The sequence below is a fragment of the Anomaloglossus baeobatrachus genome, chromosome 6 (assembly GCF_048569485.1).
Source record: "Anomaloglossus baeobatrachus isolate aAnoBae1 chromosome 6, aAnoBae1.hap1, whole genome shotgun sequence".
Taxonomy (NCBI): Eukaryota; Metazoa; Chordata; class Amphibia; order Anura; family Aromobatidae; genus Anomaloglossus; species Anomaloglossus baeobatrachus.
Genome location: NC_134358.1, coordinates 149,256,283 through 149,275,421, shown reverse-complemented (window position 1 = coordinate 149,275,421; position 19,139 = coordinate 149,256,283). Strand labels below are relative to the sequence as shown.

The following is a 19,139-nucleotide window of genomic DNA, read 5'->3' as shown; positions in this document are numbered from 1 at the left end:
TGTTCTGTCTTCTTGCTGAACATTTGTTTGCGTTTTCCTTTCATTGCTCCCATTCTTTTGCTTTCATTGAGATGATTTTTGTTTTCTCAGCTAATCCCCCAGGGCTCTGTTATTGGCCCATACACCTTGCCCAAATTGAATTAGAGATGACGGCACAGTGAATGTGCATTTCCCAAAATGCTGCCATTGTAGTGCATGAATAATTTGGCTTGTAACCATGGATAATATTGGCAACAGTTGGTTAGTTCTGAAAACCATGAGTAGCGGAGTTAATGTGCGTAACTATGCGGAAAATCTGCCGTTATCTGTAGACAGTTTTCTGACATTATCCACTCGAGTGGACTCTTGAGCAATCCAAACATTTCTTATAAATCTGGGATTTTCCTTTCATGTCATCTGTGCACTTTCAAGATTTTTTTTTTGTTTGTTTTTTTTGGAGTGGGGGCTACAAAAAAAATTTCAACACGCATCACACATACATACACACATACATACATACATACCTACAAACACACACACTGTATATTATAAATATACCCATATACACATGCATGCATATACATAAATACATATACACATACATACACATATACATAAATACATACTTTAATATACACACACACATATACATATGCATGCATACATATAAACACATACATAAATACATATACATACATGAATCACACACATATATGCATACATACACACATACATACCTACAAACACACATACTGTATATTATAAATATATACATATACACACGCATGCATATACTTAAATACATATGCACATACATAAATACATTAATATACACACGCATACACATATGCATGCATGCTTACATATAAACACACATACATAAATACATATATGCATCACACACATACATACATATATGCATACATACACACATACATACAAACACACATGTACATAAATACACATATACATACACTCACACACATATATACATAAATACATATGCATACATACATTTATTTTAGTGAATCTTGTACAAATGCATCCTTAGAAACAGAAGAGGAAAGGTTTAGAAATCTGACAGCTATGGTTAATGACAAGATCTCAGCTAAACATTCATTCACCCGTAGCACTTTTGTGCAGCTTTATCTGTCAGTATATTTTTTTTTCTTTTTACCAGATTTTCCAACCACCTCCTGTTGGCAGCTTGAAGGTTAATCCCCAAAGTCAGGCAGACAGAAGCGCTGCGAGTGCAGCGAGTATTCCTAGGCTCGGAGCGATTCCTTCTCTTCTCAGAAATAAACGATTCCTGCCGTGTTCAGTGATTTTTGTGCAGCACTCCACACGGCTGAGCGAGTGCATCAATACTGTAGTCCTTACATGCTGTACATACTGATGACACTCTCTGTTTAACTTGATTGACTGAGCAGGATAGGGAGGCAGATGCACCTGCGAGAGATGTACAGACATTTTCAGCCTGCTAAACACTTATCGCTTTCTCTTTGACTTGAAAATGACGGTGTGATGTGCCTGAAGTGGTGAATTGGAGGTAGTACAATCGGCTCCAGATGTCTTTGTTGTTATGAGCGGTGACATAAATGCTGTTAGGTGCAGGGTATTTGTGTTTGAACTCCCAAGTTTTAATTTCGTCTGATCGGGGGCTGATCTTTTCTAAGGGTTGGCACCTAGAAAGCCGACAGCCTGTGAATATATCTAACGTGCTGGCGTCTCCGCGCTCGCTTCACTGTTGAGCTGGCTGATGTTCCCGGTAAACCTGACACTGTTCTTTTCCTTTGTTTAGGCTTTGAGGCAGCAGCAGAAGAGAAGAAATGGGGTCTCTATGATGGTAAACAAGACTGTCCCTCGTGTCGTCCTGACGCCTCTTAAGGTGTCTGATGAGCAGTCGGATTCACCTTCAGGTAAAGATGAAACAAGCTGCACATTTTATGAGAAAATCCACTCGCTAAGCCTTTGTGTAAGGAGGGCAGTGTGATGACAGGAGAGCTGCATGAAGAAGGCTTCTTAGCTGCTCTTGCTACAGTTTGCCGATATTCTCTGTATTCAGAGACGGATATTTGTACCGATGCATGCACACCCCTTTACATACATAAGCGGGTGTTAGGATTCACAACGCATAACAAAACAGACTGCTGCAGGAAGATAGGCAAAAGCGATGATCGCAGCCTGGTTAAGAAATTATGTATGGGACCACATGCTGGCGCTAAATGCCTGCAAATGTAGCTCAGTTACACTGTTATGTTGTGGGTTCTGCCTTGAAGAACGGTCATAAAAAGTATTACTGTATATTCATTATCTGTGGATTACTAACGAGGCTTTAATTCTCACATTTACAATTGTATAAGGGCGGATAGGAAAGCAGAACATAAATGTCCGGTATATTGATGTGTATGTGTGTTCAATATTTCCATGAAATTGTGAGTTTTGTTATTTTTTTTTTTAGTTTTTTTTTATACTGTTTCTTCTACTTGTGCTTCATTTTTGATGTTTACATATTTGTTTTTTAATTCTTTTTTTACCTCTGTTGTTTCCCTTAAGTGTTAGAATGTATTAGATAAATAATATCCCAGTAAGTAAGGTGAAGTATCGTATTGTAGCTCGGGGATAATTGGAGATGTCCCTGTAGCAGATTGATATTGCCTAGTGGCTGTTTACCTGTGGATAGCTTCTCTTAAATTACAGCTTTGCCCTTTTCTTTATTACTACTTTATTAATACTTTTAGATTATCAGCATAACATTTATGAATACAAAAATCAAAGATTTTACATATTTAATCAAAGAGACTCAAAAGGCATAGGAAAATTGTGTATTTATCTACTATATATCCATGGTTGTGTATGTGTATAGTCTAATATAAAAACCTTGTAAAGGGGTTATTCCACAAACAACATTTATCACTTAGGCTGCTTTCACACATTTGGTTTTTCCTGTGCGGCACAATCCGGCGCTTTGCAGAAAAAACGCAACCGTTTTTTTTTGCCGCCGGTTGCGTTTTTTTTGCATAGACTTACATTTGTGCCGTATTGTGCCGCATGGCCTTGCGTTCCGTCCGGTTTTTGCCACATGCGGCAGATTTACCCGATGCGGCGGCTGGATGGAACGTTGCCTGGCACGTTTTTTTTTCCAGCAAAAAAAACTGCATCGCGCCGCATCCTGCTGATGCGGCGCGATTTACAATGCATGCCTATGGACGCCGCATGCGGTGTCCTGCGGCAAAAACCGCATTCGGCCGCCGCATGCTGTTTTTGCCACTGCGCATGCTCGGTAGCCTGCCGCAAGCGGCAAAAACTGAACGGGCCTCATGTAAAAAACTTATGCAAAGGATGCGGTATCCGTTGCATAGGTTTTAGAGCCGGATTGGCCAGCTCTGCTAAAACCGGAGGTGTGCAAGCAGCCTTATCTGCCATGTAAGTAACAAATGTGTGGTCGGTGGTGATCCAACCGCTGGAGTCCCCACTTATGGTAAATGTGACACCTCCCTTTACTTTTACCTGTCTGAGCTGTAGTGCGCATGTGCGACTGCCTCTCCGATAGATAGCGACTATGCCACACGTGCACTAATGCTCCATCCTCACTGGGGGCACAGTACACTTTTCTCATGAAATACAGGTGTTCTACTGTGGGCTCCCAGCAATCATACATTTATGTCTCTTGCATTTAAAGCTTTGTGAAAAACTAAGTGACCCTCTTTGAATTCTATGATTTTAGGTATCGTGACAAAAAACATTGTGTCCTTTACAAGCTCTTAAAATTCGGTAAATACAATCTCTGAAGAACAGCAACACATTGTCACTATTTAAGTTAAACAAGGCCAGAATGCACAAGACGCACGTGAAAAATTAAGTACACCCCACAAATCAATAGCAGAATCTCATTGTCATAATAATAACGTGAAGTAATCCTTTTCTGTATAATGCCATGATTAAATGTCTTGAATGTTTTCCACTTGTGAATATTAGAATGATTTACTCTATATTGTTTGGAAAGGTCCTTAGAATGGCTTTTCCCAGATTGATGGGCAGCGACAATTGCTTCTCTGAGGTCATTGCTATTGTCTTTCCTCCTTGGCATTTTGTTAACATATGCCCGAATTTTCCAGAGCAGCAAACTGCCAAAACTTCTGCTTTTATAGAGATAGTCACTCTTGCTGATTAACAACTAATGAAGGGCATTGAATTAGTAGCATGGGGCCACTACTTACCCTTTTAATTTTTATAAAAACAAAAAGGATGTACTTATTTTTATACATTCTGGCCTACTTTTTGTTACACAATTACATGGAATAAGTTGTAATGTGTTGTTCATGTGAGGTTTTATTTACCTAATTTAAAGACCACCTAAGGACAGACGTTTTTATGTCCTTCCTGATCTGCAAATTCATGGTATTCAAAGGGTCTGCACTTGTTTTTCCAATGACTATAGTATTATTTATTTTTGGTGGTATAACGCCATTAATGTTTGTCCTATTTTTAGGGTTGACTTTCAGTTTAATCTGGCATGTTAAGCTGTGTTCACCTCTGCTTTGGCCTTTTTTTGGGGGTGGGGGGGGGGCGAGCTGGTTCAGGCCAGAAACTTTTCCATCATGGCAGACCTGAGCTAAGCCTAAACAGACCTCATTAAATTATGATGGTTCTGTAAGTTTTTGTTATTGTATTCATGTTACTGAAAAGAGGCTGTAAATGTTATGGAATCTCATTGCAAATGTGAACAGAGCCTTAAATGAGATGATGGTCCTGTAATTGTAATTTTCCTCGTATTGTAAAAGCTTTCTTTATGTAGCACCTACATATTCTGCAGCTAGCACTTTACAGTTAAGAGGATCCATAGCCAAAGTGCATAAACAATATCAGACATTACACATAATGCAGACAAGATGGCCGTTGATGAAGTAGAACCTGACCAGAGATAGAACTAAATGACAATGCATAAGATGATTTGAAACTACTTACTGTCCCTCACATTTGCTCACAAGAGTAGGGGGCTTTTTCCTTTTGTAACTTATTCATAAACTCTTAAAGTGTAACCATCCTTTTAAATTTATTTCATAAACAAAAGTAAACATAAAAATAAGCAACTTTGTAATATATTTTTTCAGAGATATCTCCTTCTTTCACCTTTTGGTTAAATAAAATCTCCAAAATCTGTATTCAGTGAAGACCATTTCCCATTACTGAGATTGGAGATGGTAGTTGCTCCCCATAAAGTCCTAAAAACAAGAGGCTGGAGGAGAAGACATAAAATCCTACGGAGAAGGGGGAGGAGCTAGCGGAACACATAGACGTTCTCCTGTAAGTTCTTTTGAAACGGCAGTTACACTTTCACTTTTTTATATACGGTATATACTGTGTATATATATGTATATATTTCTGTTAAAAAAAGTGAAATTGTCATTTTAGGAGAATGTCTGTGTCTTCTGCTATTTCCTCCTTCCCCTCCGTAGGACTTTGAGCACAAGCTGTCGTCTCCTACCTCAGTAATGGGATAATCTGTCTTCACTGAATACAGATTTTACTCCTGAATTGAAACTGAAAGATCAGTCCAGAAGGAAAAAGGAGCAGATTTGTGTGATAAGATATTTTTCAAAGTTGCTTATTTTAACATGCACTTTTGATTTATAAAAGAAAAATTAAAGACTCAACCAATTTTTGTTTTTTGTATATTTATTTTTTTTTTCTAATTTAAGAACCTTTACCTTTTTTCCATTGACATAATCATATCGGGGCTTTTGTTTTGAGGGCCAAGTCGGAGTTTTTGAAGACATTATTCACTTTACCTTTATAATGAAAAATTAGGGGAAAAAACATTCTAAATGTTGAAGTGAAAAAATTCCACCATTCTTTTTTGGGTTTCATTCAAGGGCTATGTTCACACATTGCTTTTTTTACTGTAAAGAAGCTGCTTACAGATGTTGCTGCTTTTTTTTTGCTTTTTTTGTTGCCATTTGTCTACAATACACGTTTAATAAAGTTAGTTTAATTCACCAAAATGCATGGTTGCATGTTTGCACTTTCTCTTTGCTGTCTATGGTAAAAAACAAAACAAAAAAAAAAACAGCTCTTCGAAAACGCTAAAGAACCGACATGCTCCATTTTTTCAATTCAGTCAGGAAAAAGAATAGCAATTGTATGCATGAGATTTCTAAAATCTTTGCTGTTATTGTAAAAAAAAAAGCAGCTTTTTATTTGCATTAATTAATGCTGCAAAAACGCAACTTGTGAACATAGTATTAGACCACGTGCACACATTAAGTATTTGATCATATTTTTACCTCAGTATTTGTAGCCAAAACCAGGAGTGGGAGAATCATTGAAAAAGTATAATAGAAACACGGGCACCACTTCTGGGTTTTTTTTATCCACTCCTTTGGCTTACAAATACTGAGGTAAGAAGTGGCTTTAGGCTAAGTGTGCACTAGAAAAGTGATTTTTCTCAAGAGAATTTCTTGAGAAACTTCTGGGAGTTGAAGATTACCGCACCTGTGGTAAAAAAAAACGCACCAAAACCGCTGGAAAAATGCATGCGGTTTTGCCGCGATTTTTCCGCAGGTTGGTCCCTGCGTTTTTTTTTATGCTGTAACTGCAATAAATAATATAGATAATAGATAGATAGACAGATAATGGATAGAGGGAAAGATGAATAGATAGATAATAGATGAGAAAGACCTATATAATGTCCCACCTCCCTGCATATTCTAAGCTGGCACCCTTTAGTGACTTTCATGTGGCACTAAAGGGTGCTTAGCCTTGTATTTAGCCAAAAAATAAATAAGACGACTTGAGGTCCTCCATATCTTTTTTAGCCAGCTAGGGTAAAGCAGATGGCTGCAGACCACAGCTGGCAGCTTTACCTTGGCTGGTAATCCAAAACAGAGGGCACCCCACGCTGTTATTTTACATTTAAATAAATAATTTAAAACAAAAAACGTGGGGTCCCCCCCAAATTGGATCACCAGCCAAGGTAAAGCAGACAGCTGTGGTCTGGTATTCTCAGACTCGGGAGGTCCACCATTATTGGACACTCCCCAGCCTAAAAATAGCAGGCCACAGCCGCCCCAGAAGTGGCGCATCCATTAGACGTACCAATCCTAGCGCTTTGCCCCAACTCATCCCATTGCCCTGGTGCGGTGGCAAACAGGGTAATATATGGGGTTGATGCTAGATGTGTAATGTCACCTGGCATCAGGCCCTGGGGTTAGTGATGTCAAGCGTCTATCAGATACCTGACATCACAAACCCAGTCAGTAAAAAAAAAAAAAATAGACAACAAAAAAAGTTTTATTTGAAAAAAACACTCCCCAAAACATTCCCTCTTTCACCAATTTATTGAAAAGAACAATCAATTCCAGATCCGGCATAATCCAACAAGGGGTCCCACGACGATCCATACCATAGTCATTGTCCCAGTCAATGAAGAACAAAATGTTCCCCATTGGCTGGGAGAGTAGTGCAGTGACTTGAGCTAACATCAATAGGTCAGCCCAGGTCACTGCAGGGGATGACGGGCTTTGCCATCAGGAGGTTAGATGAGATCATTACCTGCTGTGACGATTTCCTGCTCTCCTGACGTCAGCGCTGTCACTGTCTTCTATGCCTGCCGCGTTCTCAGCAGTATCGCGAGAGCCCATGACGTCACCGCTAGTGACAGTCTCGGGCCGCCCGCAAGACGGGCATGGAAGGCAGTGGCAGCGCTGACGTCAGGAGAGCAGGAGATCGTCACAGCATGTAATGATCTCATCTAACCTCCTGACAGCAGCGCTGCCAGCACTGCAGTGTGAGAAGCTGCTGACACTGCTGTGCGGGCAGCCGCTGGGCTGGAGCGGGACACAGACTGCACAGGCACCCAACGGAGGTCACACTGAAGTGCTTCCATGCGGCGTCCAGGGAGTGTGATGTTTATGTGTTTACTCTCTGCTCCGCTTCCTTTTCCTGTCATAATGACATCACTTCCCTGCAAAATGCAGGCAGTGATGAACATTACCGCAGGTAAACCGCGGCTATACCGAGGGTATACCGCACATCATTTGCTACCTGCGGTATACCCTCGGTATTTCGCGATTACATTACAGTGAATGGAGTGAAATACCACAGGTGCCTGCGGAGAAGAAGTGACATGCACATTTTCTCAAGAAATTCTACAGAAAGAATTTTCTTGAGAAAAAAACACTGTGCGCACAGCTATTTTTTTTTTCCCATAGGTTTTGCTGGGAAATGTCTGCAGAAAGATTACAAACATTTCTCAAGAAATTTCTACAGCAAAACCGCAGGTAAAAACGCAGTGTGCGCACAGGGCCTTATAGTGCTCATTGTGTGCACGTGGCTTTATAGTGCTCATTGTGTGCTAAGAATGACCTGGCAACATGATTCTCCACGTCTTTACGTCTTTGTCTTAAAGGGAGCCTGTGAGGTAATTTGTGTTCTAACCTAGTAGCAGGGTGATGTGTGGCCTAGTAACCCCTTCCTACCCATCCCTATGTTGTCATAGTGTGTAATGTGCATGTATTAAAATATGTTTTATTACTTATGTGACCTATGTAAATGAGCAGGCGCTCTAGCCCCATGGGTGTCGCATCGCCCTGTGGGCTTTTGCATGTTTTCCCTGTGGGCGTGATACCATGGATTTACATGAGCGACATACCGTCGCTGCTTGACATCCTGCTCGTGCACGCTTACTATTCCCGCAGCCTTGTTTGTCAGCCGGTGCTTGCTTCTCGTCTTCAGATGCGCATGACCGGAACCGCAAGAGGCTTCTGAGCATGCGCAGTGCCCGTCTGAAGACGAGAAGCAAGCACCTGGATAACAAAGCTGTGGGAATAGTAAGTGCGCACGCGTGGAATCTCCAGGAGCTAATGGTGACGTCGCTCATGTGAATCCATGGTATCACGCCCACAGGGGCGAGATACCAAGGAAAACATGCAAACGCCCACAGGGTGATGTGACGCCCATGAGGCTAGAGCCCCTGCTCATTTACATAGGGTGCCCATAAGTAATAAAACATATTTTTATACATTCACATTACACACTAATACACCACAGGGATGGGTAGGAAGGGGTTACTAGGCCACACTTCACACTACTACTAGGTTAGAACACATAAGGGACCGGACAGGTTCCCTTGAAGCTGTAGTTTTTGGTTTTTCTTTACACAATTTTGAGCTACTTACAACATTTTGATCACTTTTAAATGCATTTTTGGGAGGTGTGTTTAAAAAAAATGGATTTTGGTGCTTCGCTTTTTGGGGTCCCCCCCTTAAATAATTTTGTTGTTATAGATCAGACACTACTCACAAAAATTTAGGGATATTTGGTATTTGGGTGAAATTTATGTAAAACGGTAATCCTACAGTGACATTTTATCATGAAAGTAGCGCTTTTAAGTAGAAGCAGCAATGGTGATTTATTCATCTCAAACTATTTATTGAAGCAAAAAACAACAATAGTGGGTATAACCCCCAAGACTGTCAGTGTCTCAATAACTTGTCATGTGGCCTTGAGCCTCAATTACACCTTGACAATGATGTCTCCTGCTGTTCACAAGTGGAGTTATTGTTTGTTCAGGCATGGCATCCCACTATTTTTGAAGCGCAGCCCGTAGGTCATTGAGGTTCCGGGGGTACAAAGTTACGATCCTCTACATGGCAATTCAGCTGATAACAGGTTTTCTATGGGATTCAGGTCTGGAGAAAGTGCAGGTCACTTAATTTGAGGTACCCAGTCTCTAGCAACCGTTCCCTAATCATGTGACCTCGATGAGCTGGATCATTGTCATCCATGAAGTTGAAATTAGGGTTGTGTTGTTCCTGCTTGTCACTATACCATTCATAAAGTGTAGGGCAGTTCTGTATTGACTACAGATACCTGCCCACACTGTAACACTACTACCAAAGGCCTGTCTGAGGATAACATTGGCTGATGCATAGCGCTCTTCTTGATGTCTCCAACTTAATTGACGATCCTCATTTTTGCTCCACGTGAATCTGCTTTCCTCAGTGAACAACACTGAGACCCACTGGTCCCTCCTTCAGAAAGACAATGACGCCTGTGCCTGGTGGTATAGTCAGGTACCCTTGCATATAATCTAGCACACAGACCACCTATTGTAAACCGTTTCAAAAGGTCTGACATCACACTTGGATGCCTCTCATCTCCCTTAAATGTGCTTGGAGGTGTATGGCTTCATCATCCGGTCCCAAAGGGCATTGTTTACACTGAAGCAGTCATCAGTGTGGGATGTGGCCAAAGGATGTCAACTTCTATGCTTTTATTGTGACTCTTCCAATCTCTCTGCATCTCTGTTGCAACCTGCTTATGACACTCAAAGCTCAGTGACCACTTCCCTAAGAGAACATCCTGCTTGAAGCCTCCCAATGCCAAGGTATTGTTGATCAATTGTTAGGTGTCATCTTGGTCATAATGTGAGCAGCATGATGAGGAGGACTGTTTAATTACCAATTCTAATTGCACCCAGAAATGTATTGGGCAAATTCATGGATCAAACACCTGTTGTGAATTTTGCCATCAGGCTCTTTGATAGAGAACAGCACATTGTGCAAAGACTACTGAAACATTAAAGAGTTGGACATGTGCATTCAAAGGTTTAGAGAAGGTCACATTATGTTCATCTGGAAAGGTTAGAGTGCATTTAGGATCATCCGGAAATTTCACGCAAAAGCCAAATATCCTGAACTTTTTGTGACTAGTTTACTTTTATAGACGCAGCAGTATTGAATATTTATTTGTTATATTGATTATCAAAAAGGGGGTTTTTTTTTACATCTTTATCTAATTTTACTTATTTTTTTTTAGCTCCACATGTATTTTTTCTCCATTTAGTGCAGTAGTCAGTTGATCACATACATTAAAGGGAATCTATCACCTAATTCATTGTGCCCAAACAGCAGCCGCATGAATCAGAGCCAGGCTTTACGATTGCAGCCAGGTATATTTATCTCAAAATGCTTCAGACAGCATATCCCTGGCCGCAGTTGTGCAGCCAGGCTGTAATTCATGCTGCCAATGGTTTGAACAGCATGAACCAGGTCACAAGTTCCCTTTAATAAATTACTCTGACTGGATGAGGTTGATGTACTTACTATGAAAGCTAATGTAAAATGATTGCATGTATTCTATCCTTTTTTTTAAGTTTTCTGCCTGAAAGTAAAATGAGCATTTTAGGAACTCCACATGATCGGGACTCGTAAAATACTACTTTTGATTTTGGATTAGAAGGATTTGTGCTGATATTTGAAATGTTTTAAAGTAAGTATATCAGCCTCATTAGGTCTAGATCTATTTGGTAATGTATGTAGTTTGTACTGTAGGTGATCATACTGGTTAAAGTCGACAGAATTGCCTGATTTAACAATGATCACTTGACACTGTTCTGCATATGAGGGCTTCATAACAGAAGATGATGGCGGAAAGTTCGAGAAGCGCTAGGAGTTTTATCATTGCTGAATCAGGAGATATGTGGCTTCCATCAGTATACGGTGGCGGCTTATGGCTTCCTGGTGAAATATACAGTTAGGTCCAGAAATATTTGGACAGTGACACAAGATTTGGCATTTTAGCTGTTTACCAAAACATATTGGAGATACAGTCATACACTCAATATGGTCTGCAAGTGCAGATTCGGGCCGATGATCATCCAAAAAAAGTGGGGCAATTTGTTTTCTTCCTTTTTCTCTGCACGCAATCGTTTTTTTTTTCTCAGCAGCTATTATTCTACAATCATTTACAGTGTCCTGTGCTACAGATTGGTGATGTATCTGTAAAACTTGGATGCCATCTTACTGGGTTGGTGTCTGTATCCACTTTTTCTCTCTCACCCATTGACTTGAATAGGTGAATCTCCTGCGATTTATGCATCCATTCGCAGCGTGTTGAGATTTTTTTCCTGCTGTTGAATACAGCTAAGAAAAAACTTGCATAACTACACTACCTCATTGAATAACGTGGGTCTGAGTGCAATCCCTTTTTTTCTCACATTGCACTCATCTGAGTTATATGTGGAGGGCCCTTCATGTGAATAACATCCTAATTGGAGAAACTGTATGATAACACTGCTTTTTTGCTGCTTGTTTTCTGCAGGAAAATTTGCTTTCCTGGCAGTTAAAAAGAAAGCTGTTTACAAAACTCATCAGGTTTTGCTGTTTTTTTTTGCTGCGTTTTTGGTGTGTCATTTGTCTACAGTACATATCTGAATTCTAGTTTCATTCATCACAAAAAACCCAGCTGCGTTTTTTTCAGTCTTTTTCTTTTCAATGGTAAAGAAAAAAAGAATTGACATGCTGCGTCTTTCAAAAACACGGTCGTTTCCCACTTCAGTCAGGAAGGAAAAAGCGTGTGAGATTTCTAAAATCCCATGGCCTTTGCTGGTACTGTAAAAGCAGCTTTTAATTTGCATAAAACTCGTGAGAAAAAGCAGCAAAAACGCAATGTGTGAATATAACCTAAGGCTATGTGTCCATGGTAGAATGTACCTGCGGATTTTTCTGCATGAAAATCCGCGACTTTCACGGCAAATCCGCACCCGCGGATTTGCCGCGGATTTTGATGCGGATTTTTTTTTTTTTTCCCCATTCTATACCCAAAATCCGCACCAAATCTGCAACAAACAATTGACATGCTGCAGATTTTTCCGGATCAAAATCCGCGGCAAATCCGCAGCGGAAAAATCCGCAGCATGGACACAGCATTTCCAAAATGCCATTGAAATGGCTTGGAAGTGCCGCTGCTGCAGATTTTCGGGAAATCCGCGGCAAAATTCGCGGGAAATCCGCAGCGTGGGCACATAGCCTAAGGGTTTAGGAATTACAGGTTTTTAATAGGACATGTACAGTATATTGCAAAAGTGAGTACACCCCTCACATTTTTGTTAATATTTTACTATGTATTTTCATGGGACAACACTGAAGATATGTCAGTTTGATACAATGTACAGTAGTCAGTGTACAGCTTTTATAACAGTGTACATTTGGTGTGTCCTCTAAATCAGAGGTTCCCAACTCCAGTCCTCAAGGGACACCAACAGTGCATGTTTTCAGGATTTCCTTAGTATTGCACAGGTGATAATTTAATCACCTGCAAAGGTGATGAATCCAACACCCATGCAATGCTAAAGAAATCCTGAAAACATGCACTGTTGGTGTGCCTTGAGGACTGGAGTTGGGAACCTCTGCTCTAAATAACTCAACATACAGCTGTTAACGTCTAAACCACTGACAAATAAAAGTGAGTACATCCTTAAGTGAAAGTAGCCAAATTGGGCCCAAAGTGTTAATCTTTTGTGCGGCTACCATTATTTTCAAGCACTGCCTTAACTTACTTGGGCATGGAGTTCACTAGAGCTTTACAGAAGCCACTGGAATCTTCTTCCATCCTCCATGACGACATCACAGAGCTAGTGGATGTTAGAGACCTTGCTCTCCTCTACCTTCCATTTGAGGAGGCCCCACATATGCTCAATAGGGTTTAGGTCTGGAGACATGCTTGCTCAGTCCAGATCCTTTACCCTCAGTTTCTTTAGCAAGGCAGTGGTATTCAGTATGTCATACTATATGTTGGCATTTATGGTTCCCTCAATGAACTATAGCTCCCCACTGTCGGCAGCACTCATTTAGCCCCAAACCATGACATTCCTACCAGCATGCTTGACTGTAAGCAAGATACACATCTTTTTTCTCCTCACCTGGTTGCCACCACACAAGCTTGACACCATCTGAACCAAATAAGGTTATATTGGTCTAATCAGACCACATTACATGGTTCCAGTAATCCATGTACTTAGACTGCTTGTTTTCAGCTATCTGTTTGCTGGCTTACTTGTGCATCATCTTTAGAAGAGGCTTCCTTTTGGGACAACAGCCATGCAGACCACTTTGATGCAGTGTTGTTGTTTGAGCACTGACAGGCTGACCCTCCACCTCTTTAACCTCTGCAGTATTGCTAGCAGCACTGTGTATGTCTATTTTGCACTTGTTGGGTTGACTCAGAAAAGGCCTGTTGTGTTAAAACACTGTATGGTCTGATACAAGATGTTGGCAATCATCTTATAGCCTTGGCCATCTTTATGTAGCGCAACAATCCTTTTTCTTTTCAGATACGCAGAGATTTCTTTGCCATGAGAAGCCATGTTGAACTTCCAATGACCAGTATGAGAGTGTGTGAGCGATAACACCAAATTTAACACTCCTGCTCCCCATTCACACCTGAGACCTTGTAACACTAATGAGTCACATGTCACTGAGGAGAGAAAATAATTGGGCATAATTTGTCCTTTTTCTCTTAGGGGTGTACTCACTTTTTTTTTTTTACCAGCAGTTTAGACATTAATGGCTGTGTGTTGAGTTATTTAGAGTGCACACCAAATTTACATGGTTTTACAAATTGTATACTGACTATTTTAGATTGTATAAAACTGTCAGATCTTCAGTGTTGTCCAATGAAAAGATATAATAAAATATTTACAAAAATTTGCAGGGTGTGCTCACTTTTGTGATATAGACTGTCTTACTTTTTGTCCCTTAAAAAAAAAAAAAAATTGGGCAATTATCTCAGAAGTCCTTTAATGGACGGCATAGGACAATGACTCAAAACATAGTGTGAAAGCAACCCAGGAGGTTTTTTTTAACTTCTTCCCAATATATGATGTACCCAGGGGTAAGTCATGGTGATCGCACGTGATCGTTGCCATGGCTACCTGAGGTCATAATTAAGACCTCGAGGTCAACCAGCTACAGCAAGCCTTTGAAACCATGCTAGGATTTAAAAAAAAAAAGTCACAAAATAAAGAGCAAAAATAAAAAAAATTATAGCAATAAATATGTATCTGTACAAAAAGTACACATACTTGGTAGCGTCACGTTCGTAACCATAATAACTATAAAGCTATAACACTAGTGAACCACTTTAGTGAATACCATAAAAAAAAAAGCGCAAGAAAAGTGTGGGTTTTTTTTTTCCATCAACTTGACAAAACAGTGGAATAAAACGCGTTCCAAAAGTATCTAAAACTGGTGTTGCTGAAAGCATCATATCATCCTGCCAAAAAAAAAAAAAAACAGCTCTCACAAAAATAAAAAAAATTAGTCTTCAAAATTCACTGATGCAAAAAATCTTTATTTTGTAAAAAAGGGGTTTTTAGTGTGATAGTAGGTAGCCAAATCTAAAACATTTATATAAATCTGATATCGCTGTACACATGACCTGTACAGCGACCTGAGGAATAAATACACCCTATCACTTGTACCGCAAGGTAAATAGCATAAAAAAACAGTAATAAAGCCAATTCTTCAGCTTTTGTTAATTTTGTTACGGTCTCTGAAAGATCGCAGTACGGCATGGCCCACGTTTATTCTGCGTTTTACGCTGACCACTTACACGGGGTATTACGTGTAAATCTCTAAAGGAAAAAAAAAAAACGTCTTTCAGACAAAATCCCAATGAAAAATTCACTGTAATGAGGCAGAGGGAGTCACTTTGAATTCCCGTCCAGTCTGTATTGTCCGGCGGTGTCCATCTTTTTACTTGTGTTTAGTCGTACCCAATAACCGTTTTGTTCACCTTTTGAAAAGACTGACACCACTGAGCGGAGACCAAACGGAGTCTGGAGTAACTCTACTACCTGATTATATTGAATGGATCTGTCGGGGGTTTCACCCGAGCCATGTATTTTGGAGATGTAAATGGAAACCCTGATGCAAGTGCTCAGCATAGAGCACAGGACAAATGTGAACTGATCCAAAATGTTCTATACCCCAAATTGCCACCAATAGTATTCAACGCAAACCAGCAAAACCTGCACTCCCAAATCTCAATACCCCCCATCCCTCCCCAGCACCCTTTTTGAGACACACATTATAACAAAATCACAGTTAATGTCCACATGTTTAGCATGGCTGTAGTGAGGAGGGCCCTCTTAATTTACAGGGGGTAGTCTCCAGAAGCACGAGCTGAGCACAGTGTAACGAGCATTGCAATGTACTGGGCACGACAAGGGCTTATTTGCAATTTGTAGTTCTGCAACATTCACTGCATTTGACTCCGTCTGTTTTCCAAAGACAAAACCGTCACTACACCCATAGATAAATTCTCAGATGGGTGTAATTTCCAAGATATGGTCATTTGAGGGGGTTTCTACTCTTTTTGCACTAAGGGGCACTTTGCACACTACGACATCGCAAGCCGATGCTGCGATGCCGAGCGCGATAGTCCCCGCCCCCGTCGCAGCTGCGATATCCTTGTGATAACTGCCGTAGCGAACATTATCGCTACGGCAGCTTCACATGGACTCACCTGTCCTGCGACCGTCGCTCTGGCCGGCAACCCGCCTCCTTATTAAGGGGGCGGGTCGTATGGCGTCACTGCGACGTCACACGGAAGGTGACCAATAGGAGCGGAGGGGCGGAGATGAGCGGGATGTAAACATCCCGCCCACCTCCTTCCTTCCGCATATCCTACGGAAGCCGCAGTGACGCCGGTAGGAGATGTTCCTCGCTCCTGCGGCTTCACACACAGCGATGTGTGCTGCCGCAGGAACGAGGAACAACATCGGACCGTCGCGTCAGCGTAATCGTGGATTACGCCGACGCTGCACCGATGATACGATTACGCCGCTTTTGCGCTCGTTAATCGTATCATCTAGGCTTTACACACTACGATGTCGCATGCGATGCCGGATGTGCGTCATTTTCAATTTGACCCCACCAACATCGCACCTGCGATGTCGTCGTGTGCAAAGCCCGCCTAAGAGGCTCTGCAAATCCGTAAACTATTTTAGGAAAATCTGTGCTCCAAAAATCAAACGGTGCTCCTTCCTTCCCGAGCCTTGCAGTGCAGCCAAACAGTACTGTAGAGTCTACATGTGTTATATTGCCACATTCAGGAAAATTTGTGTAAAACATTATGGGGCCCTTTTTTTACTTATTCCCTTGTGAAAATTGGAAATCTGGGGTTAAAACGACATTTTAGTGGTAAAATTACATTTTTTTTCTTCACCGCCCAATATTATAACATTTTGTGACACACCTGTGGTGTCAATATGCAACTCAAGATGAATTTATTGAGGGGGTGCAGTTTGTAAAAATGGGTCACTTGTGGGGGATTTCTGGTGTTCTCGCACTTGAGGGGCTCTGTGACATGACACCCTCAAACCATTTTAGCAAAATCTGATGTCCAATGATGTCTTTTCCGTCTTAGCTTTGCATTGTACCTCAAACGTAGTTCCCGATTTACATGGAAGGTGCTGGCGCACAAAGGAGTAATGACACAGAAAAAAATAGGCCATTATGAAAATTGAAAATTTTGGGCCAAAACAATATTTTGGTTAAAAAAAAAAATTCATTCTTTACCTCTTTACCGCCTAATGGTATAAAACTCAGTTACACATCTGTTGTGTAAATATGCTCACAGCACCCCTAGGTGAATTCATTGAGGGGTGTAGTTTGTAAAATGGGGTCACTTGTGGGAGGTCTGCCTTGTGGGGGCTCTGTCAATGCAACATGGCACCCAAAAATCATTACAACTAAATCTGAACTCCAATATGGCACTTCTTCCCTTCCAAGACCTGCCGTGTGCTCAAACAGTAGTTTTCCACCACATATGTGGTATCTCCATACTCAGGAGAAATTGTACATTAGATTGTGTGGTGAATTTTCACCAGGCTTTTGTGAAAATTCAAAATTTGGGGCAAAAGCAACATGTTCGTGGGAAAAATGTATTTTTCCATTTTAATGGCTCAATGTTAAAAATTCTGTGAAGCACCTCTCGGGGGTTCAATGTGCTCACCCCACATCTAGATAAATTCCTTGAGGAGTCTAGTTTTTAAAATGGGGTCACATTTGGGGGGATTCCACTGTTTAGGCACATTAGGGTCCCTCCAAATGCGACATGGCATCCACTAACTATTCCAACCAATTTCGTGTACAAAAAGTTAAATGTCGCTCCTTTTCATTCTGGGCCCTGTCATGCACCCAAACACACCACATGTTTGGTATCGCCATACTTACTATCTACTGATACCCTTGTGACAATACAAAATTTGGGGCTAAAGTAACATTTTTGTGGGAAAAAGTGAAAATTTTCATTTGTTGATTCCACATTGCTTTAGTAGTTACTTTGTAGCACTTAAAGGGTTAATAAACTTTTTGGATGTGGTTTTGAGCAGTTCAAGGGGTACAGTTTTTAGATTGTTGTCACTTGATTTTTTTCTGTCACCTAGGCCCCTCAAAGTCACTTCAAATGTGATGTGGTCCCTAAAAAATGTTTTGTAAAGTTGTTCGAATAATGATAAATCGCTGATTAACTTAAAGAACTCTTCTAACGTCCTAACAAAAAAAAAAATAGGTTTCAAATATTGTGCTGATATAAAGTAGACGTGGGAAATGTTATGTATTAACTATTTTGTGTTGTATTACTCTCTGGTTTAACGGCATAAAAAATACAAGTTTGACAATTGTTAAATTTTCAGAATCTTCACCAAATTTCCAATAGTTTCACAAATAAACACACGAAATTTTGTCCTAAATTTATCACTATGATGAAGTACAATATGTCACGAAAAAAAAAAAATGTTTCCGAATTACCTGGATCCATTGAAGCTTTTTAGAGTTATCATAAAGTGACTCTGATTGTAATTGAAAAAAATGGCACTGTCTGGAAGGTGAAAACCAGTTAGTCACCAGATCTCAACCCCATCGTGCATGTATTTCACATGCCTAAGACTAATCTTAAGACAGAAAGACCCATGTTTATCCAACAACTCCGCTTCAGTAAAGGCCAGCACAAAATCACAAAGGAGGAATCTCAGCGTTTGGTGACGTCCTTGGCTTCCAGACTTCAGGCAGTCATTGCCTGCAAAGGATTCTCCACAAAGTATTGAAAATGAACATTTTATTTAGGGTAAAGTTAATTTGTCCAATTACTTTTGAGCCCTTGAAATGTTGAGGCTTTGTAGAAAAGTGATTGCAATTCCTAAAGAGCTTTAATTAAATCTGAAAGTCTACTCTTCTATTGCATCTGTTACTTCATTTTAATTATATAATAGTGGCATGCAGAGCCCAAATTACAAAGATTCAGTCACTGTCCAAATATTTCTGTGCCTAACTGTAGATTTTTGGAGAGAGATCTGATGGATGTAAGCAGAT

At 40.5% G+C, this 19,139-nt stretch overlaps 1 protein-coding gene across 2 annotated transcripts in view; it reads left to right on the top strand.

Annotated features, from left to right (window-relative positions):
* The window catches only part of ASXL3 (ASXL transcriptional regulator 3), a 149,213-nt gene that overhangs the window by 80,416 nt on the left and 49,658 nt on the right, over window positions 1-19,139 (top strand). Inside the window, exons 1-2 of one of the 2 annotated variants that reach the window (XM_075353316.1) lie at window positions 1,473-1,528; window positions 1,781-1,898. In XM_075353316.1, the coding sequence (XP_075209431.1) occupies window positions 1,820-1,898 (79 nt within the window). In that variant the 5' untranslated portion in view covers window positions 1,473-1,528; window positions 1,781-1,819. Of the gene's footprint in view, window positions 1-1,472; window positions 1,529-1,780; window positions 1,899-19,139 lie in introns of those variants that run through there. The other variant, XM_075353315.1, reaches the window with a different exon arrangement.